Here is a 22,199-nt window from a genome sequence, read left to right on the forward strand (position 1 = left end):
TGAGCCCAGGAGTTTGAGGTTGCTGTGAGCTAGGCTGACGCCAGGACACTCTAGCCCGGGAAACAGAGTGAGACTCTGTCTCAAAAAAAAAAAAAAAAAAATTCTGCTTAGCTTTGCCCATAGGCAAGCTAATTATAGGAAGAATTTAGCTTGTAGTTCAACTTTATTTATTTATTTATTTATTTATTTATTTTTTGAGACAGAGTCTCACTCTGTTGCCCAGGCTAGAGTGAGTGCCGTGGCGTCAGCCTAGCTCACAGCAACCTCAAACTCCTGAGCTCAAGCGATCCTCCTGTCTCAGCCTCCCGAGTAGCTGGGACTACAGGCATGCGCCACCATGCCCGGCTAGTTTTTTCTATATATATTTTTAGCTGTCCATATAATTTCTTTCTATTTTTAGTAGAGATGGGGTCTCGCTCTTGCTCAGGCTGGTCTCGAACTCCTGAGCTCAAACGATCCGCCCACCTCGGCCTCCCAGAGTGCTAGGATTACAGGCGTGAGCCACCGCGCCCGGCCCGTAGTTCAACTTTAGAAGAAAAATGTTAACTGTCTCTTTCCCAAAACTAACTCCCAAGGAGATAAAATATGTACACAAGTAACAATGTTATATTAAACGGAGAAAAGTGGGCTGGCCAGGGCTCCAGCCAAACACCACTGCACAGGATATCTGAGCAGGGACCAATAAAGAGAAGAAGTGTGGGGAAAAAGGGGGGTGGGGAAGAGAGTAAAGAGATAAATTTGTTAAAATTAACAGATGACATGATTGTAACCTAGAAAAAGAATGTTGTTTAAATATAAGAACAGTGTACTGAAAACCCTCTTCCTTGATTAATAGCACTTATTAAACACACGCACACTTACACACTCACACATGAGATACATTGTACATTTTCATTAGCAAATATATCATGGCACCTGCTTTGGGAAGACACTCTTCATCCCATGCCTTCCTCTACACTCCACAACAATCAACATAGAAGAAAACTTCTGTGACCAAATGTGAGATTTTTCCTCACACATCAAGCAGCAGATGCCAGCTGGACGTCCTCTGGTTCAATTCCAACACTATCTACTTAGAGATAGTAGGGCCCACAGGTGGAGGGCTCAGTCCCCAAGACTGACCCCTCCTTCCCACTAGTCATAAGTACAGGCCTCTGGAACTTCTGACTGGCTTCAAATTGGGGTTTCCACTACACCCTCTTAGGGTTTGATTATTTTGCTAGAGCAGCTCACAGAACTTAAGGAAACATTGACTTATGTTTACAGGTTTATTACAAAGGACATCTTTAAAGGACACAAATAAACAGCCAGATGAAGAGATACACAGGTCGAGGTCTGGAAGGGTCCAGAGCCCAGGACTGTCTGTCCCTGGAGTGGGACAGGGGTGTGCCACCTGGGTGACACACGGATGAGTTCTTGTTCACTTTCCTGTCTGCCTCCGCATGTTCAGCTCTGTGGAAGCTCTCCAAACCCAATCCTTTTGTCCCTTTATAGAGACTTCATTGGTTGCACTGACTGAAGCACAGAAAACTGTCTCAAAATGTGATGGACAAAAAGCACATGATCTAAACCAGCAAGGCCTGTCTGTTCAGATTCTTTGTGGCCTCTCTGTGCAGCATTCCTTCCTCCAGGGCATGGAGGGGACCATCTCTAATCCACAATCAGATTAGAGTCCTGCCTTGGGCAGGTGAAAGGAGGACAGGAGAAGATCAGAGAGGGAGATTCTGTCTCCTGAGGCTGCTTCTGAGGCCTAAAATGCCCCAATGTTGTAACAAGGACTATGGGAGTTATAAGCCAGGAACCGAGGATGAAAACCAATATGTATATCAGAACACCACAGGCCACCCTCTGGTTTTCAAACACAGATTCCTTACAGCAAAACGATCATATTTCTCAGAGTATTTGTGTTTGTTATAGCATTTAGAAAACAGATATAGCACGACTGATGCCTCCTACCCCACCAGTTGCAAATCCAGGCCTCTGGAACGCCTACCAAATGGCTTTAAGTTGGGATTCCCAAGATCCCCCCTCTTTGGGCTTGATTAATTTCCTGGAGCAGCTCACAAACTCAGGGAAGTACTTAGTTACACTTACTTGTTTATTGTAAAGGACATTACAAAGGATATAGATGAAGAGATGCATATGGCAAGGCATGGGGAGAGGGGAATGGAGCTTCTATGCTTTCCCTTGGGCGCATCAACCTCCAGGAACCTCCTCACAATCAGCTCTCCAGAAGCCCTCTCAACCTTAGCCCTTGGTCTTTTTATGGAGACTTCATTGCTTGCCCATGACTGAAGCATGGACAACTGTGTCAAAAGGAGATTGGACAAAAAGGGCATGATCTAAACCCAGCAAGACCTGTCTGTACAGATCCTTTCTGTCCTCTGTGTGCAGCATTCCTTCCTCCAGGGTATGTGTCAGGATCCTCTCTGGAATGAGGGTCTTTTGACCCACAATCAGATTAGAGTGCTGCCTTGGGCAGGTGAAAGGACAGAAGAAAATTGGAGAGATTCTGTTTCCTGAGGCTGTTCCTCAGGCCTAAAGTGCCCCAACATTATAACAAGGACTATGGGAGTTATAAGCCAGGAACTTAGGATAAAAACTGATATATATATATATATATATATATCATAACACCACAGCATCTCATTAAAATGCATTTCCAGAACTATGTAAAAAAATTACAGAATCGTACTCAAGTGGTGATGTCAGTAAGATAGAGGAATAGGAAGCCCCAGACATGGAGACACGGATTTAATAACAATACACAGTTGAATTGCGTTTGTGAGAAATTGAGAAATCCCTTAAGAGGTTAGATCCTGGCCAAGCGGGCTCATGCCTTAATCCTAGCACTCTGGGAGGCCAAGGTGGGAGGACTGCTTGAGCTCAGAAGTTCGAGACCAGCCTGAGGAAGAGCAAGACCCCGTTTCTACTAAAAATAGAAAAAAATAAGCTGGGTGTCGTGGCGTGCACCTATAGTCCCAGCTACTCAGGAGGCTGAGGCAGGAGGATTGCTTGAACCCAGGAGTTTGAGGTTGCTGTGAGCTAGGTTGATGCCACAGCACTCTAGCCCTGGCAACAGAGACTCTGTTTCAAAAAAAATAGAAAAGAAAAGAAAAGGAAAGAAAAAGAAAAAGGAAAAGAAAAAGAAAAAGAAAAAGAGGTTGGATCCCCTAATGGAAGCCCAGTAAGATCATTTGAGAAACCTTCTCACCAGAGGCTGTAATCGGCATGATGTGGTGTCATTGTGAGGACAACCCCAACTCCTGATTTTTCGTAGGGGAAGGGAAAGTATGGGCACATCCACCCAACATTCTGGTTTTCAAGGGACTACTGGAGGGACAAGTTTCTATCTTGCTTGAACATAGCACTGAAAGTAAAAACGCGCTGGTTGCGGAAGCCGCTGAGAATAAAGGCCATCAACATAACCAATGTCTGCAGTAACAAGGGTGGGCCACTAGGGGGAGACCCAGACCACAGTTTGGTAGAGCACCAGCGAGGCTGCAGACTACCAGGTAGACAACAGGAGAGCTGAGCAGAAAATGGCCCAAATGGCAAAATCTGTTCAGATTATAAGCAAAAGCCTAGAGCTCGGGACTTCGAGACCAGCCTGAGCAAGAGCAAGACCCCATCTCTACTAAAAAAAATAGAAGGAAATTAGCTGGACAACTAAAAATATACAGACAAAATTACCCGGGCATGGTGGCGCATGCCTGTAGTCCCAGCTACTCGGGAGGCTGAGGCAGAAGGATGGCTTGAGCCCAGGAGTCAGAGGTTGCTGTGAGCTAGGCTGATGCCAGGGCACTCTAGCCTGGGCAACAGAGTGAGACTCTGTCTCAAAAAAAAAAAAAAAAAGAGAGAGAGATACAGTGGGAGGAGAAGGTAGCTGCCCTGGAACTGGCAATTGGAGCGGCTTATTTAATTAAGCAAGGACCTGACTGGTCTGCGTAGCTGGTGGAAACGGAAGGTGAAATGCAAAACTCCCTATTACACACTAGAGCTGAATTCTAAATTCATTTCTCTTTGAAATAACTTTGGGTGGCATCTAATTTTTTCAATTAGCTGAAATTGTCTTTTGGCCAACATAAAGGTCACTGATGAATAGTCTATGTATGTGTCCTAAGGACAAATACCAATTACAAATGAGAGGTTTTTTTTCTCTTTTGAGAACAAGGGGAGTCATTTTCCTCTCTCCTCTTTTTGTCAGAATGTTTACCTTTGAAAACTTGTAAATTTGAATACTTTCTCCTGAAATGTATATTTTTAGAAACTAAATAAACCTTTTGTTAGCGTAAAAACCTGGGAATGTCTTTCTGAGGCCCTTGGGAGCCATCCCTTTGAAATGTCACTATCGAAGGAGATATCTCCTCTATCCCTCAGTTTCTGTGGGACTGTGGGAGCCTAACTAGAGTGAGCATATGTCTCTATGCTGTGAAACTAACATCTGTCCTAAAGATATGGTTTAAGGTTTTTCCCATCCCTCTGGATAAAGCTAATTTGCTAACATGGAAGGTCACCCCAGTTATCAAATAGAGTCAGGATGAACTATGTATATGTTCCCAAGGGTGTTGTTAAGTTCTCTTACTTCAGGCTAATTAGTGTTTATCTTGAAAACAAATGCATAATGGGGTTGAAACTTTAATATTTTGCATCTGTCTTATAAGAGACATGGAGGCATAAGTCAAAAATCTTGTGATTGAAGAAACATATGTTTTTATTTATTTACTTAAAGATATATTATTTTTATTTATATTGAAAAATAAGTCCATCTTGATCCCTTGAAAATTTTAGAAGCAACCAACTCCCCACACAGAAAACAGATTCATGACTTTCAGATATGATCAGCTTATCCTCTGCTGTTCTGAATTTAATGAAATCTCCACAATCAACGTATTTCTTTGCTTTGGATCATCGAAATCCATGATAAAAGTTTTTTCTTGTCAACATAGCTACTTAGCAACATTGCATAATAGAGACATCTATCTTGTAAAGATCCTCAAATCTATCCCAGGTAGTGCATTTTTAAAAAATATGCCAAAGCTGGGCACCATGGCTCATGCCTGTAATCCTAGCACTCTGTGAGGCTGAGGAAGATTGTTTGAGCTCAGGAGTTTGAGGTTGCAGTGAGCTATGATCATGCCACTGCACTATAGCCCACATGACAGTGCAAGACCAGGTCTCAAAAACAACAACAAAAAACAAAGAAAATATGTTGATAGAGGTCATGGTGGCATGCACCTGTAGTCCTAGCTCCTTTGGGGGCTGAGGTAGCAGGATTACTTGAGCCCAAGAGTTTGAATTTAGCCTGGCCAACATAGTGAGACCCTGTTTCTAAAAAAAAATAATAATATGCTAATATATCTTATTTTCATCTGTGTGCCATGCCAGTACATTCTGCTCATTTTAACCTACTAATATTTTAATTATGGTAATTTTCATATCTAACCATGATCATATTTCAAATGATTACCACTTCAAGATGGATGAAACCTTCCAAAACTAAGGATGTGAGAGTAATACATATTTAATTAGTACATGTTAATTCAAAAACATTGCCATAAAATTATTGCTGGCTGACATGAGCCTATTTCAAATTTGATAATGTAGTTTTACTTTCTTAAGTGTTCTTTAAAAGAGAATAATCTGTCTACCCAGTCAGTTAGAAATATTGCAGAATCAATTATTCTTTAGGTCAATATATCCAGTGGTCTTCTGAAGACCATTTTATAGGCTTTGTTATCCACTCGTGCCAGAATATTGAGGAAGAGAAAACAAAGAAAAGACCTAAAACATATTACAATTTTTAAATAAAAGTATGTTTTCTAATTACGTTCATAATGCGAATTTGAAATTACAGTGTATTTAGGACATATTGATGTGAGCATGCTATGATGTAAACAAAGTTTATCTTAAAGGTATTTACGGTTAACTCATCACAAGGGTGGAAAAGAATAAGTGTAAGGAATACCTATGTAATTTCCATCTATTTTTATGTTATGGCTTTTTTTTTAAAGCAACACTTAGAGTCCTAACTTATTACTGCCTTAGCCCTCCATGTCCCAGGCGTTGTCCTTGTGAAAGTCTCTGAAACTGAGCACAGGATTAAGGCTCTCCCTCCCGAGTGAACGAGAACAGAAATAGAAAGGGTTTCTATTCTGTTCTGTTGGGCGTCAGCATGAAATTATAAATTCTGCCCAGGCAGGGTTTTGCATTTTACATTCTAGTTTGTATCCCCTTCACAGATAGTCCTAGGGGTATTTAATTTAATTGTTAAACTTAATTTTCATTGGAGGAACTTTCCTGCATCCCACCTCAAGCCAAAGTTGACTATCCCAGCCAGACACTAGATCCCAGACCGCTGGAAGCTCAGGCCCCGCCCAGACCCCGCCCCATCCCCGCCCACACTCCGCCCCATCCCCGCCCAGACCCCGCCCACACGCTCGGGCCCCTCCCTGGCCGGACACGTCTGGCGCGCGCCATAGACCCGGAAGTTGATTGCGTGTAGAGAAGGCGACCTCGCGTCTGGTGAGTTTTTCTTTATGTAGAGTAAGTCTCCGCTTCGCAATCCCCTAGCGCTTCTATACCCGGGATCTGGGGGCCGTACTGACCTTTAAATCCTAGCACCGCTCCTTCCACCCTGAGTAAATTCACATGTCCCAGTTAGAGTCCGGAGGTCGCTTCCGTTTGAGTTAAATTGCTGTGTCCCCCGTCCTGTCCCCGGTCTTTCTTCCATAGGGCCATGGAGACACCTCCCTTCGCGCCGTGTCTCTGTTTAAAACCCGTCAGTGACTCCTACACTCGCCCCGCGCCACGCAAAGTCCTCACGCGCGAGGTGGGTTCACACCCTTCCAGTCCCCCAAACCTCGCCCCTGTTGACCCCTGGAGGGCAGCGCCGCAGCCCCAATCCTGGAGAAGCCTGGTCTTCTCCCTGGTCCTGGGATTCTGCACACCCCACCTCTCTCCTAATCCATCCCTCGTCCTTTCCACCTTTGGCGGGGCCCTTCTCTCCAGGCCTCTTCGCAGTCACCACTTCCTCCGATTCCGATTTGGGGGAGGTGACCGGGGTTTCCCTTGTGACACTGAGTGTTCTTTCATCCCAAATTCCTCCCCGCTGGAAAATGTGCTCTTCAGGAGGGAGCATGTTATTCCTGTTCCTCCCGTGTGAATGTGTGGGGAGAGAGAGATGGAGAGCAAGAGAGAGGAAATAGAAAAATTTAGAAAAAGAAAGGAAGAATGAGAGAGACCCATAAACGGACAGCAAAGTAGAGGATGGGAGAGGGATTTGCAGAGACAGGAAGAGCGAAAGAAGCCCAGAAAGTGTACGGAGAGAAAAGCTCAATCTCCTGAGAGTTGAAAGACAGCAAAATAGGGAGAGGGGCAGCCAAGGGGGAGGCACCTCAGATAGAGAGGAGGGGAGGGGATGGATAATTTGGAGTTAGGGCAGACAGAGCAGCGGGGTGCTGGGACAACAAGAGGGGGCACCTGGTGACAAGGAGAGCAGAGGGGGAACCACAGCAGAGAGGAAGCCTAGGGATCTTAGGGTACCAGAGAGTGGGGACAAAGGGGTATAACAGGAAAGAGGAAATTCGAAAGGGAGAGCAGAGGAGGAGCAGAGACACCAGAAGAAAGAGGCAGAAATATATGATATTGGGGACAATGAAAATATTGGAAAGAGCAAAAGCAGGTGAAATAAGTTGCAAGAATGGGGCAGATCATGTGTAAGAGAAGGAACAGAGGAGGGGAGAAACAGCAGGAGAGGAAAGGGACACAAATGAGGGCAGAACCCCACGTGGAAATAGAAGAGAAAAGGGAAAAAAAAAGCTGGGGAGAGAAGGTGAGGATGAGAGAGATGTACAGAGTGAGGGAGGTAAACACAGTAATGAAGAAAGAGGGGACCCCTGGGTACAGATGAGTGGTGAGATGATTGGATTAAGTTGTGATAGATTGATTTCTCTACTTATAATCTAATGAATTTAACATTTGTTGAAATAATACAGGTCTGAAACTGAGATTTTCAAAATTCCTATCTATGGGGTGATGCATTTTATAATTCTTGGCATAACAAGCTGGCTTCCACTTGCAGTCCCTATTCTGCCAGAAGACAATGACCTGACTCATTCACCCTCTTCCCTTTTCCTGGGATGGAGTAGGGTGTGGTGCAGTGTATGAGATACGAGGAAAAACCAAAGTGTTTTTCCTACTGTCACAATCAATATGTTAGTGAACACTCAACACAAAATACTTTACCTCTGATCACCAAAATGTCTGGGGTTTACTCCTCACCAACAAGCAATTTCCCATCAGACACCAACTGTGTGATTTTTAATTTAACTCAGCCCTGAAACTGCCTACCTGGGGTTAACATCAGATCCAATTCAGACCGCCCCCACTTCAGATGCCAGTCATGGGTCCCAGGTTGGGACCGGAACTTCTGACTGAGCAGCTATAAATTAGGATTTCCATGACCATTTCCTCATGTTTTATTAGATAGAGCTATTTACAGACTCAGGGAAGCTTTTTGCTTAGGTGTACCCATTTGTTATAAAAGCTATAAAGGATACAGGTGAACAGCCAGGAGCAGAAGCCGTTCTCACAAAGTAACTGAAACCTAGGAGGGTGTTTTGAAAACCATGATTTTTATACTCATCTGAAGGGAGGGGCAGTCTTTGGGACTGAATCTTAACCTGTGGGATCTGACCCCATTGGTACTATCAAAATTGAGTTAAATTGTGGGGCATCTAGGTGGGAGTGTCCCAGAGGCCTAGTCAGTATGGGAAAGACCCCACACACCTTGTTGACTAGAGGTGAAGTATTCTGTATTGAGTGTGAGTAAGTGTTTTTCTGTCTCAAACATTAAAGTAAAGTAAAGAAATTTCTGACAGACCCACCCTCCTATCCCAGGGCCTGTGATCTCTACTCAGTAGTGACTGGGACTGGTCTGTCCCTGTTCCTGGCTGTTGCTGGCCCTGTGATTGTGCACCACTTGCCAGCCCCACTTGCAGTCTCAGGACGATGTGACATCTTTCCTCCATGGTGTCATCAATATTTATTTACGGGACATTTTTTTACTTGGTGTACCCCTATGGTGGTATTGTCCCTTAAGACACACAGATACGCACACTCACACACTCAAAACACATACACACACTCTAAAGCCTTTATTTTTCTTCCTTCCATCATTCAAGCAAAATATACATTCTTCTCTATAGTACATAGCTCTCTTCTATGTTCCATTTGAGAGCACAAACCCTAAAGTCTTGTTTATGTCACCTGTCTTTAATTCTTACCTCGAATTCTTTTTTTTTTTTTTTTTTTTTTTTGAGACAGAGTCTCACTTTGTTGCCCAGGCTAGAGTGAGTGCCGTGGCGTCAGCCTAGCTCACAGCAACCTCAAACTCCTGGGCTCAAGCGATCCTCCTGCCTCAGCCTCCCGAGTAGCTGGGACTACAGGCATGCGCCACTATGCCCGGCTAATTTTTCTATATATATATTTTTAGTTGTCCATATAATTTTTTTCTATTTTTAGTAGAGACGGGGTCTCGCTCTTGCTCAGGCTGGTCTCGAACTCCTGACCTTGAGCGATCCACCCGCCTCGGCCTCCCAGAGTGCTAGGATTACAGGCGTGAGCCACCGCGCCCGGCCTCGAATTCTTGATTTACCCCTTCCAGTCAAGCTTGCATATCCACCATTCCACTGATCCTTTCTTTTTCAGCCACCAGTGACTTCCCCATTTCTAAATTCAACTTTTAATTTCCTGTATTTGTCTTTTCTTTTCTGTCAGCAGCTTGTTTTTTCTTGGCTTTGAGGAAATCTCTTTAAATTTTGAAAATCGCTTTGTTTTAAATTTTTGTCACCTCTTACCAGTTCTTCTCTTAATGTGGAGTGTCACACGACTTAGTCCTTGAAACACTTTCCCTCTCTGTCCACACCCACTGGCCTTCCTTACCATCTCACCTCCTGGTTTAAACCCTACCTACATGTCTCCATTTGCCCTGGAGACCTCTCCCCTGAACTCTAGAATCCTGTGTCCAGTTGTCTCCTCATCTCTCTTCTGGGACGTCTAACAGGCATCCCCCCCTACATATGTCCAAAAGGGACTTCCTGAACTGCCCCCAAATGTGTTTTCTGCAGTCCCGACGTCTCAGGTGAGGGTGATCCTGTACTTCTTCAGACTTCGTGGAACTTGCCATATTTTAAGTGTGTTCATGCATAAAATAAAGAAAAAATTATATGTTTACTTAAAATGCTAAAGAAATAAATCTTTTTGAAAATTTTCTTGAGGTGTGGGAGAGAAATGTTTGCAGACCTGGGCCCTCCCTGCTCTGCTCCCACAGGACCTCCCTGGCCTCATCTCCTGCTTGTGTCATCCGCGCTCTGCTCCAGCCACACCGGCCTCTTTCGTATTCCTGTCCTGGGGCCAAGGTGGCTCCTGCCTCAGGGCCTTCATGTGGGCTGTCCCTCTGCCTAGAACTTTCTGGCCCCTCAGCTGAAAGTGACAAACATCCTTCCTTCCTGGGGTCTTTTGTGTATTATCACTTTCTCAGTGGGGACTTCTGTGACCCTCTCCTCCCTCTGCCATTTAACATTCCTGCCACACCTCACCCCCACATATGGTCCATATCGGCTGCTCTTCGTGTTTCTTCACCTTCTACTGTGTAGGTGATGACGTGTCCCCAAGGGACAGCAGATCCTGAAAGTGGGAGGTGTGCTGGCCTTGTTCCCTCTGAGTAGACCTCAACCCTAGCTTCACATTACAGTGCTGAGGCGTTTTGCAGCTACATGTTTTGTGCCCCCTTACCAGAGATTCCCATTCACATAGTCAGGTTGGTACCTGGCCTTAATAATATTTACAGTGCCCAAGTAACTCTAGTCTGTGTCCAGCATTCACCACCAAGGCTCTGTGTCCTCCATTTCTGTGGGCTGAGATCAGCCTGTGATCCACTCGGGAGTGAGGGGTTCTGTGCTGGGCATCAGGTTTGGTCAGCGCCAGGTCTGTGCCCTGGAGGGGAGCTCAGCCCAGCCCAGCTCCCCACTGCTGCAGCGAGTGGTGGGGACTTCACTAGGAGGGGAGTGAGTTCTGAAGAAAGGGGTCAAAACCCACTTGTTGTTCTTCCTGTAGAAGTTTATTGTCCCTGTATCCCTCTCAGTGCAGTGGGCAACAGAGAACCATTTTTCCACAGGGTGAGGACTTCCCTGTGTGTGTGGTTGTGGCACAAGAAGGGGGTGTGTTGATTCTCAGCATTTAAGAGCATATTTTTGACATTCAGGATTGACTTCTAAAGACTTATGTTGGATGAAGAGGAAGCCCAGAAGAGGAGGAAGAGGAAGGAAAACCAGTCAGGAATGGCTTTGACTCAGGTAATGTTATATTATCAGTGGATTATCCTAGATCTTTTTTCTTTCTGAAATGCTGGGCATTGGAGTCGCTGATCTTCTCTGTTTTGGAAGTGTCCTGGCTGGCATGTTTGCTCATACTCACCCATGCCTTGCCTCAGTCCCTCTCATCTCCACTTAGATTCCGTGTCACCATGACCCAGTGACATGACCCTGTGAAGAGGTTCCATTGGGCACAGTCCTGGGAAGGGCTTCATACCCAGACATCGATTGGGGATGGGGTGTGGGTCCCCTAGTGTCAGTGCTGTTGAGCAGCAGGGACTGTTTAGGGGCCACATCTGGGAGGCATTGGCACTCTCTGTAGACCAGGATTAGAGAAGCTGCACCTGAGGTCATGTGTGAATGTACACATACACATATATATTGTTACAGGTTTTAGATTCTGAATGTCCACTTGGTGTGTCAAACCGAATATGTAACACCTCTATAGAGATACAGCTATAAGCCTGTGTTAATTTTTTATTTGCATTTCTTGTATTGTCCACAAAAATGAGAAGTCTAAACTGATTCAGAGAATATCATAACTTCTTATGGAAAAGTATAATAAAATGCAATTACAGATACGTAACGAGCTCAAACTTACCTTAAGCATGGATCTGTCAGAATGCTCACTTCAGTTGAATCAATCCTTATGACTCTTTTCTCATTTTGCCTGAATATAAGAATTTGTCCTATAGCCCATTGGTGAAATATGTTTTTCATTTTAGGGACATTTGACATTCAGGGATGTGGCCATAGAATTCTCTCAGGAAGAGTGGAAATGCCTAGACCCTGCTCAGAGGGCTTTATACAGGGCCGTGATGTTGGAGAACTACAGGAACCTGGTCTCCCTGGGTGAGGATAACATGGCTCTCGACGTCGGGATCTGCTGTTGTGTGTCTTTGTGTTTTCTCTGTGTGCCTCTTGGGAGCCCCTGCCTTGCTTGACTGAGATGGAAGCCTTATTGACTCAGAAATGAAAAGCTCCGTAGTGTTTTCTGAATTTTAAATGTTCCCTTTCTTCAGCTGTCCTCCCCTGTCATGATACATCATTTTGTGGTACAAGGGCTTACGTTTGCAAAAAACCTTATGGCAGACTTTTAAAATGTCCAGGTCCTGGTATCTAACCTTCACTTTATGATTCAGTAGTTCTCAGAAGAGATCTTGATGTTTGTATAGTACAGTATTGTATGTATTCAGAAGCAGACTATTTGTGGATGAATTTGTGAAATATTTTCTTAATCCATTTGCAATGTCCTCTCTCCTACCTAAACATAGGAAAATTTTGGAAAAGCCACTGCACTTCGTGATTTTTTCCTTTTTATAAGCAGGAATCTCTCTTTCTGACCTGAGTGTGATCTCCATGTTGGAACAAGGGAAAGAGCCCTGGACTGTGGAGAGTAAAGTAAAAACAGCAAGAAACCCACATGGGGGGGAATGGATGAAAAGTGTGAACTCAGGTAAGAGCTCAGGTGGGCACAGTGGAAGCAGCACCATTAACCAGTGTGTGGGAAACTCTGCAAGTGGGGAAGTTCTGTGGGTAAAGAAAGGTTTGAGTCCTGTGAGCTCTGAATGGAAATCTCTCTTTGCCCCCGCTTACCACTCTGTTCTTTAGACGTGTAACAGTTTATCCTTTTACCCTCCAGTGGTTCTGCAGCTTAAACAGAGTCCAAGGCAAAGTCTTTATCATGGTGGACAACACCCTATCATCTGGCTTCTGTGAACTCTTTGGTCCCCTCACTCTGTGCAGCACAAGGAGGGCCACTTCCAAGGGGTCTCTTCCCCCTATGGCATCTCCTGTGTTTGACTCCACCTGATGCTCAGTTCTCTGTCCGTATATATCACAGCTGACACCTCCATAGACCTAATGCCTTGACCTATTCAGGTTCTACCCCATTTCCTGTACTTGGAAGACCTAATCAGGAGATGGGAAAATGTTGGCTGCTCTTCCTTTGCATCTGGGGCCTGGAAACCGCACAGAGCTGTCTCCAGCTCTCCCTGCCCATTCAGGTCTGTTTGAAATAGAAAGAGCCGAAGTGTTTTTCCTCCTCTCTCATGCCACTCGATGCAGAGTGCTTCACTTCTGGTCAGCAAAAATCGTAGGGATTTCTCCCCACCAGCAACCAATTTTTTAATGGCCATCAACTGGGTTTCCTGTAATTCACTCTGACTTTGTCTATCTGGAGTTAAAATCAGATCCCACAGGCTAAGAGCTGAGTCCCTAAGCCTGCCGCCCACCTCAGACACCAATTACCTTCCCTACTGACCAAAGTAATAGGTTGTCACCTTCCCTACTGACCAAACAGCTGTAAATTGGGGTTCCCTTGACTCCTTCTCAAGTTTGATTAATTTGCTAGGCCAGCCCATAGAACCAGAAACATAAACGTTCTTATGTTTACTGGCTTATTATATAAAGGATATTTCAGAGGTTACAGTTGAACAGCCAGATGAAGAGACTCACAGGGCAAGGCACGTGGGAAGATTCGCAGGACACACCATCCTCCAGGCACGTCCATGTGTTCAGCACTTGGAAACTCTCATAATCCCGTAGTTTAGAGATTTTTATGGCGGTTCCATGAGATAGGCATGATTGATAATTACTTCAATCTCTAGCCCTTCTCCTCTTTTAGGAGGATGGTGGTTGGAACTGAAAGTTTCAGGCTTCTAATCATGGCCTTGTTTTCTGGTGCCCAGCCTGCATCCAGGAGACCACAGAGGTTGACTCATTAGAACAAATCATACTGCTGTCACCTGGGAGATCCTAAGGTATTAGGAGTCTGTGTCAGGAACCAGGGAAGAGACCAATGTATGTATTCCTTCTTATTTCAGAAGGTCCCTCAATCAGTCTTCAGTTCTGCTTTATCCCCAAATTATTGGTGTGTATAAGAGGGGACTGGGTTGGCTTTTCGGAGATTGTTACTCAGCAACAGAAGACAGTTGACAGATCCTGTATTGGATCCGCAGTTCCACATGGGGAACATTGCTCACTGGAATGATGCCTCAAGTTCTAAACCCTGTCATTTCAGCCACTGGTACTTTCATCTTGTACATTTCCGTGTAGTATAAAAGAACTTGGTTTTTATTTATTTATTATCCAGTTCCTATTTTGTATGATATTCTTTGTGTTCTTTGTTTTATATCTGTAGTATGTGGGGCTGGTGTATCAGGGAATAGCTATTGATTTATATATTTTAGAAGATTTCATTGTTGACTACAGAGGGTGTAGCTCAGGAGGACAGGAGGAGTTTCTCTAAAACCTACAGAAACTCAAGAAATTTTTGAATAGGTAGTTTAAATACTCCTCCTCTTTTTTTTCTGACTTAGCACCTACTATTAAAGTCTACTTTTGTCAAATAAATTTAATACATGTGTAAGTTGGGAATTTTTGATAACTCAAGAATATACTTTTAAAAAAAGTTGTTACTGTCTAAATCTCAAAAATACTATTGAATTGACTTGCTATAATTTGTTATTTAAGATTGAGAGGAAAATTTTAAACTCAATCTGCTGTTTTCCTCTGCTCTCACACCTTGCAACAACAATCATCAACACAGAAGACTTCTGTGACCAAATGTGGGGAGTTCCAAACAGGCTGAGGGCTCAGTCTCCCTTCAGACTGCAGGCCCAAGTTTGAGCCTCAGGAACTTCTGACTGACCACTTCAAGTTGGGGTTTCCAGGACTCTCTCTGGGTTTGATTAATTTGCTCACGTGGTTTACAGAACTCAGGGAAACATTTATTATGTTTACTGGTCCATTACGAAGGATATTTTAAAGGATACAAAGAAGCAGACAGGTGAAGAGGTACACAGGCCATGGTCTGGAAGTTTCCTGAGGATAGGAGCTTCTGTCCCTGTGGAGTTGGGGTGTGCCACTTTGCTGGCCTATGGATGAGTTCTTCACCATCTGTGAGCCTCCACATGTTCAGCTGTCCAGAGCTTTCCAAACTCATTCCGTTTTTGTTCTTATGGAAACTTTGTAGGCATACTTGAAGTATGGAAAGCCATTTCAAAATGTGGCTGGACAAAGAGAATTTTATCTAAACCTGGCAAGGCCTGTCTGTTCAGATTCTTCTTGGCATCTGTATGTAGCATTCCTTCCTCCAGGGTGTGGGGCAGGACCTTCTTTGGACTGAGGGTCTTATGACCCACAATCCAAAAGGCAGGGGAAGATTAGAGTCCTGCCTTGCAAAGGTGAAAAGAAGGCAAGAGAAGGTCAGAGAGAGAGATTCTGTTTCCTGAGGGCTGCTTCTGAGAACTAAAATACCCCAACTGTATAACAAAAGACTGTTACAAGGGCTATGGGAGTTATGAACCAGGAACTGTGTATGTACACACAACACACGCACGCACACACACACACACACACATATTTCATATCACAAAGATAAATTGTATTTTCTATAGTATGCTTTTAATTTTATAAAGATAATTTGTGGATATTTTCTAAATGTCACCTTTTATTTCACAGAACAAACACTATTTCAAATAATTACGCTCCCTGTCTACATTCATTATGTCCATCTTGGTATACCAAATCAATTTTTTAGTATCTTGTAATATTTTATGGGAAACTTTCCCCATTTCTTGCAGTTCATGAACTTCACTATTGTTTATGTCACCTGTGTTTTCTGCAGTATTCCTGAAGTTCTGGAAATTACATTCTTGAGTTAACATGTGAGGACTTTTTCCCCCTGTCTTTCCATGTGAGTTTCCTGTAATGTTCACCTGGTCCCTGGTAACCCACAGCCTGGTGCTGTCCTGCTGTTCTCTGGCTCTTTCTTATTTGCGGCTTTTGTTGCTGATGACCTCATCTGTGGGTGTCCACACCACTGTCAGGAAATGTTTTTGCACTTAGCTTCTACTAATAGTGCCCTCAATGTGAACCATTCCCACTGTGAGTCATTTATTTATTTTGTCCGTGAGGTCATTTGTGTCCTTCTGGTGATAATTATGAAGTCAGATTTATTAGGTTTATAGAAGTGCACATAACCTTTCATTCATTCACACTTACAACTCTGTATCTACTAATCTGTGAAGTCGTGGTACCCCTGACATCATGCCCCTCTTGTTTCTCTAACAGATTTTACCAGTTTTTACATTGTATGAGCTTAGCAGAGTTAAAATTATGTTTTTCTCATTGTTTGAATTTATATTTGATTACCATGAATATTTAAACTCACTTTTCTCTCCCCATTCTCTTCTCTCCACTGCCCCTTCTGTTCTTGTTTATATGAATTTCAGAGTTTTAGGTGCCTCATGTAAGTGGAATCATACAGTATTTGTCTTCTTATTACTGACTTATTTCATTTAGTATACTCTCCTCCAGGTTCATCTGTGTCATAATATATAATAGAATTTCCATTTTTTTAGGACCTAATAGTGTTCCTTTTTGTATGTATGCCACATTTTGTTTATCCATTCATCTGTTGGTGGACACCTGGGTTGTTTCTACCACTTTGCTGTTTTGAATAATGCTATGAACATTGATTATTAAATATCTCTTCAATATCCTGTCTTCAATTCTTTTGAACATATACCCAGATATGGAATTGTTGGCTCATATGGTAATTCAATTTTGAGTTATTTGAGGAAATGTCATACTTGTTTCCATAGTACTTGTGCCATTTTACATTCCTACCAACAGGGCAAAAGTCTCTAATTTCTTCACATTTTTACCAACGCTTCTTATTTTCTGTTTTTTTTTTTTCCTTCTTGAAAATAAATATCTTACTGGGTATGAGATGATATCACATTGTGTTTTATTGTTTACATTTCTATAATGATTAGCAACATTTTGCATCTTTTCATATGCTTATATGTATATCACCTCTGGAGAAATATTTTTTACCCGTTTTTATTCAGGTTATTTATTGATTTTTAGGAGTTATAGATTCTAGATATTAACCTCTTATCAGAGACATGATTTGCAAATATTTTCCCACATTTTGTAGGTTTTCTTTTTACTCTGTTGATTGTTTTCTTTTGTCCACAATAGTTGTCAATTTTGTTGTAGTGCATTTTATATATTTTTACCTTGTTTTCTGTGCTATTGGTGTTGTATCCAGGAAATCATTATGGAGTCCAATCTCATGAAGTTTGTTACCTATAATTTCTTTTTTTTTTTTTTTTTTTTTTTTTTGAGACAGAGTCTCACTCTGTTGCCCAGGCTAGAGTGAGTGCCGTGGCGTCAGCCTAGCTCACAGCAACCTCAAACTCCTGAGCTCAAGCGATCCTCCTGTCTCAGCCTCCCAAGTAGCTGGGACTACAGGCATGCGCCACCATGCCCGGCTAATTTTTTCTATATATATTTTTAGCTGTCCATATAATTTCTTTCTATTTTTTAGTAGAGGTGGGGTCTCGCTCTTGCTCAGGCTGGTCTCGAACTCCTGAGCTCAAACGATCCGCCCACCTCGGCCTCCCAGAGTGCTAGGATTACAGGCGTGAGCCACCGCGCCCGGCCTGTTACCTATAATTTCTTATAAGAGTTTCATAGTTTTAGGTCTTACCTTTAGGTCATGAATCCATTTTAACTTTTTTCATATGGTACAAAGTATGGATGCAACTTCCTTTCTTTGCATGTGGATATTCAATTTCCTGAATTATTTTCTGAATTTTCTTTTTGAATTATTCATTATTCATGTATTTGAATGAAACTGATTTTTTTAAGGTAGATTTTGTATCCTATTAATTTGAATTTGTTCATTAGTTCTAACATTTGTTTTGTGGAATATTTAGGATTTTCAACATAAAAGATTATGTCATCTGAAGAGAGATCATTTTACTTCTTTCCAATTGCATGCCTTTTATTTCTTTCTTTTACCTAATATCTCTAGTTAGGATTCTAGTACTGCCGTTGACCCACTGTATCCATAGGTTACACAACCACAGATTCAACCAACTGTGGCTCAACAATTCACAGTTGATTGAATGTGCAGTGTGCAACCTACAGACACAGAGGGCAGGCCATATTTTCAACTGGTGGGTTTGTTGAATCTAAGGATGTAGAAACTGAGAGTATGGAAGCCTTATAGGAAGGGACTTGAGCATCCACTGATTATGGTATTCTTGGGGAAGGGTCCTATAACCAGTCATCACTATATTTTGAATAGAAATAATGAAAGTGGGCTTTCTTTTTTTTTCCCCCTCACCATAAAGGAAAGGCTTTAATCTTTAAACACTGAGGATGGTGTTAGCTGTCAGCTTTTTATATATGGCCTTTATTATGTTAAATAGATTTCTTGTATTTCCAGTGTGTTGAGTGTTTTTTTAGATCATGAATGGTTGTTGACATTTTTCAAATCCTTTTTTTCCATCAACTGAGACGGTCGTATGTCTTTTTTCCTCTCTTCTGTTATTGTGGAGTATGACATGGATTGATGTTCCTAAATTGCAGCCACCTTGCATTCCAGGAGTAAATCCCACTTGGTCATGGTGTGTGATCCTTTTCAATGTGCTGCTGAATTTGTTTTGCTAGCATTTTGTTGATTTTTGCAGTAGATTAATCAAGAAAATTACTCTATGGTTTTCTTTTTTTAATTAATTAATTTATTTTATTTCAGCATATTACAGGGGTACAAATGTTTAGGTTACATATATTGCCCTTGCCCCACCCGAGCCAAAGCTTCAAGCATGTCCATCCCCAAGATGGTGCACACTGCACCCATTAGGTGTGTATATACCTCCCCCTCCCCCCTCCCATCTTCCCGACACCCGATGAATGTTATTACTATATGTGCACTTAAGTGTTGATCAGTTAATACCAATTTGATGGTGAGTACCTGTGGTGCTTGTTTTTCCATTCGTGGAATACTTCATTTAGTAGAATGGGCTCCAGCTCTATCCGGGATAATGCAAGAGGTGCTAGATCACCATTGTTTTTTGTGGCTGAGTAGAACTCCATGGTATACGTATACCACATTTTATTAATCCACTCATGTATTGATGGGCACCTGGGTTGGTTGTTTCCACATCTTTGCAATTGTGAATTGTGCTGCTATAAACATTTGAGTGTAGGTGTCTTTTTTATAGAATGTCTTTTGTTCTTTTGGGTAGATGCCCAGTAATGGGATTGCTGGATCAAATGGTAGATCTACTTGTATCTCTTTAAGGTATCTCCATATTACTTTCCACAGGGGTTGTACTAGTTTGCAGTCCCATCAGCAATGTATGAGTGTTCCTATCTCTCCACATCCACACCAACATTTATTGTTTTGGGACTTTCTGATAAAGGCCATTCTCACTGGAGACTTTTATTATGTACTATTACTAATGTTTATATAGCTGCTTTTAAATGTTACCTTTTCCCTAAGAGGCCCATTCCTGCCTGTTTTCAGGAGATTTTGGTTTCTATTTTATTTCTGTGCTCATAATCTCTCTCAAATGCACCTATAATCTTCCTGGCTCCTACAGACCCTCCACTGCTCCAGGATGGCACCTCATTCCCTTATGTTTTCAGCATTGCCAACATGATATACTAAGTATGCTGATATTCCTTTCAATGTCTGAGTCAGGTGAGGCAGATTCTAGTCCTTCTCTCAGAATGTAGACATGCCAGAACCATGGGTTCAAGTTCCACTCCTTTCTTGCTTTCCTAGGGAGAAGCTATACATTGAGAGGTGATGCAGAAAACAATCCTGTTAACAATGGATGTGGATTAAGCTTTCAGCTATATCTGCCAGAAATGCAGCTATTTCAAGCTGAAGGGAAAACTCATGAGTGTAATCAAGTTGAAAAGTATATCAACCATATTTCCTCATTTTCACCACTTCAAAACATTCCTTCTGTCAAAACCCACATTTTTAATAAATATAGGATTGATTTTGTTGATTCTCCATTACTCACACTAGAACAGAAGGCATATATTAGGGAAAAACCTTACAGATGTAATGAGTGTGGCAAAGCCTTTAGTGTATCTTCAAGCCTTACTAACCATAGAGTGATCCATAATGGTGAGAAACCTCCCAAATGTAAAGAGTGTGGCAAGATCTTCAGGCACAATTCAAACCTTGTACGACATCGGAGAATTCATACGGGAGAGAAACGTTACAAATGTAATGAATGTGGCAAAGTCTTCAGATACAATTCACAACTTGCAGAACATCAGAGAATTCATACGGGAGAGAAACCTTACAAATGTAATGAATGTGGAAAAGCCTTCAATCGAGTCTCACTCCTTGCACAACATCGGATAATTCACACTGGAGAGAAGCCATACAAATGTAACGAATGTGGCAAGGTCTTCAATCGAGTTTCACTCCTTGCACAGCATCAGAGAATTCATACTGGAGAGAAACCTTACAAATGTAACGAATGTGGCAAGGTCTTCAGTCAAGTTTCAAGTCTTGCTCGTCATCGAATAATTCATACTGGAGAGAAACCTTACAAATGTAATGAATGTGAAAAGGCCTTCAGCCACAATTCAAAACTTGCAGAACATTGGAGAATTCATACTGGAGAGAAACCTTACAAATGTAATGAATGTGGCAAGGTCTTCAGTCGAGATTCACGTCTTACTCGACATCGGAGAATTCATACTGGAGAGAAACCTTACAAATGTAATGAATGTGACAAGGTTTTCAATCAAATTTCACACCTTGCTAGACACCGGAGAATTCACACTGTAGAGAAACCTTACAAATGTAATGAATGTGGCAAAGTCTTCAGATACAGTTCATATCTTGCAGAACATCAGAGAATTCATACAGGAGAAAAACCTTACAAATGTAATGAATGTGGAAAAGCCTTCAATCGAGTTTCACTGCTTGCACAACATCAGAGAATTCATACTGGAGAGAAACCTTACAAATGTAACGAATGTGGCAAGGTCTTCAATCAAGTTTCAAGTCTGGCTCGTCATCAAACAATTCATACTGGAGAGACACCTTACAAATGTAATGAATGTGGCAAGGTCTTCAGTCGAGATTCACATCTTACTCGACATCGGGGAATTCATACTGGCAAGAAACCTTACAAATCTAATGATTGTGGCAAAATCTTCAATCAAGTTTCACACCTTGCACAACATTGGACTGTTCATACTGGATAGACACCCTACAAATGTAATGAATGTAGCAAGGTCTCAGGCAAGAGATACCCCATACAGTTCATCAGAAAATTTATATTGGAGGGGAATCTTACAAATGAATGAATGTGGTAAGGACTTCAGTCACAATTCACACTCTGCACAACATCTGAAAATTCATTCATGACTGAGACTTTACAATTTCAGTGAGTATGGCAAATTCTACATCATAAGTAGTAGCATTTTTTTTTTTTTTTTTTTTGAGACAGAGTCTCACTCTTTTGCCCTGGCTAGAGTGCCGTGGCGTCAGCCTAGCTCACAGCAACCTCAAACTCCTGGGATTAAGCAATTCTTCTGCCTCAGCTTCCCGAGTAGCTGGGACTACAGGCATGCGCCACCATGCCCTGCTAATTTTTTCTACATATTTTTAGTTGTCCAGTTAATTCTTTCTATTTTTTTAGTAGAGACGAGGTCTCACTCTTGCTCTTGCTCAGGTTGGTCTCGAACTCCTGACCTCCAGTGATCCACCTGCCTCGGCCTCCCAGAGTGCTAGGATTACAGGCGTGAGCCACTGCGCCTGGCCATAAGTAATAGCATTAATCAACATCAGAGAATGCATACTAAGGAGAAATTCAATAAATGTATGTGTCAGAGGCTTTATCGAGGCGTTATAGCACAATGGACATCAAAGTGTACATCTTTGATAAAACCATACAATGGAATGTGAATACATATTCAATGAAACCGTACAAATGAAATGGACTGTAACTATAGAACATCAGAAGATTTACACAGGAAATAACTCAG

The 22,199-nt window shown here is 42.3% G+C and overlaps 1 protein-coding gene across 3 annotated transcripts in view; it reads left to right on the forward strand.

Annotated features, from left to right (window-relative positions):
• The window catches only part of LOC138374961 (zinc finger protein 480-like), a 240,769-nt gene extending 219,315 nt beyond the window's left edge, over positions 1 to 21,454 (forward strand). Inside the window, exons 1-5 of one of the 3 annotated variants that reach the window (XM_069458193.1) lie at positions 6,484 to 6,525; positions 11,267 to 11,357; positions 12,101 to 12,227; positions 12,703 to 12,831; positions 19,966 to 21,454. In XM_069458193.1, coding sequence (XP_069314294.1) covers positions 11,286 to 11,357; positions 12,101 to 12,227; positions 12,703 to 12,831; positions 19,966 to 21,416 — 1,779 coding nt within the window. In that variant the 5' untranslated portion in view covers positions 6,484 to 6,525; positions 11,267 to 11,285 and the 3' untranslated portion in view covers positions 21,417 to 21,454. Of the gene's footprint in view, positions 1 to 6,483; positions 6,526 to 11,266; positions 11,358 to 12,100; positions 12,228 to 12,702; positions 12,832 to 19,965 lie in introns of those variants that run through there. The other 2 variants (XM_069458191.1, XM_069458192.1) reach the window with 2 other exon arrangements.
• The last annotated feature ends 745 nt before the right edge of the window (positions 21,455 to 22,199 follow it).

This window comes from Eulemur rufifrons, chromosome 24 (assembly GCF_041146395.1).
Source record: "Eulemur rufifrons isolate Redbay chromosome 24, OSU_ERuf_1, whole genome shotgun sequence".
Lineage (NCBI taxonomy): Eukaryota > Metazoa > Chordata > Mammalia > Primates > Lemuridae > Eulemur > Eulemur rufifrons.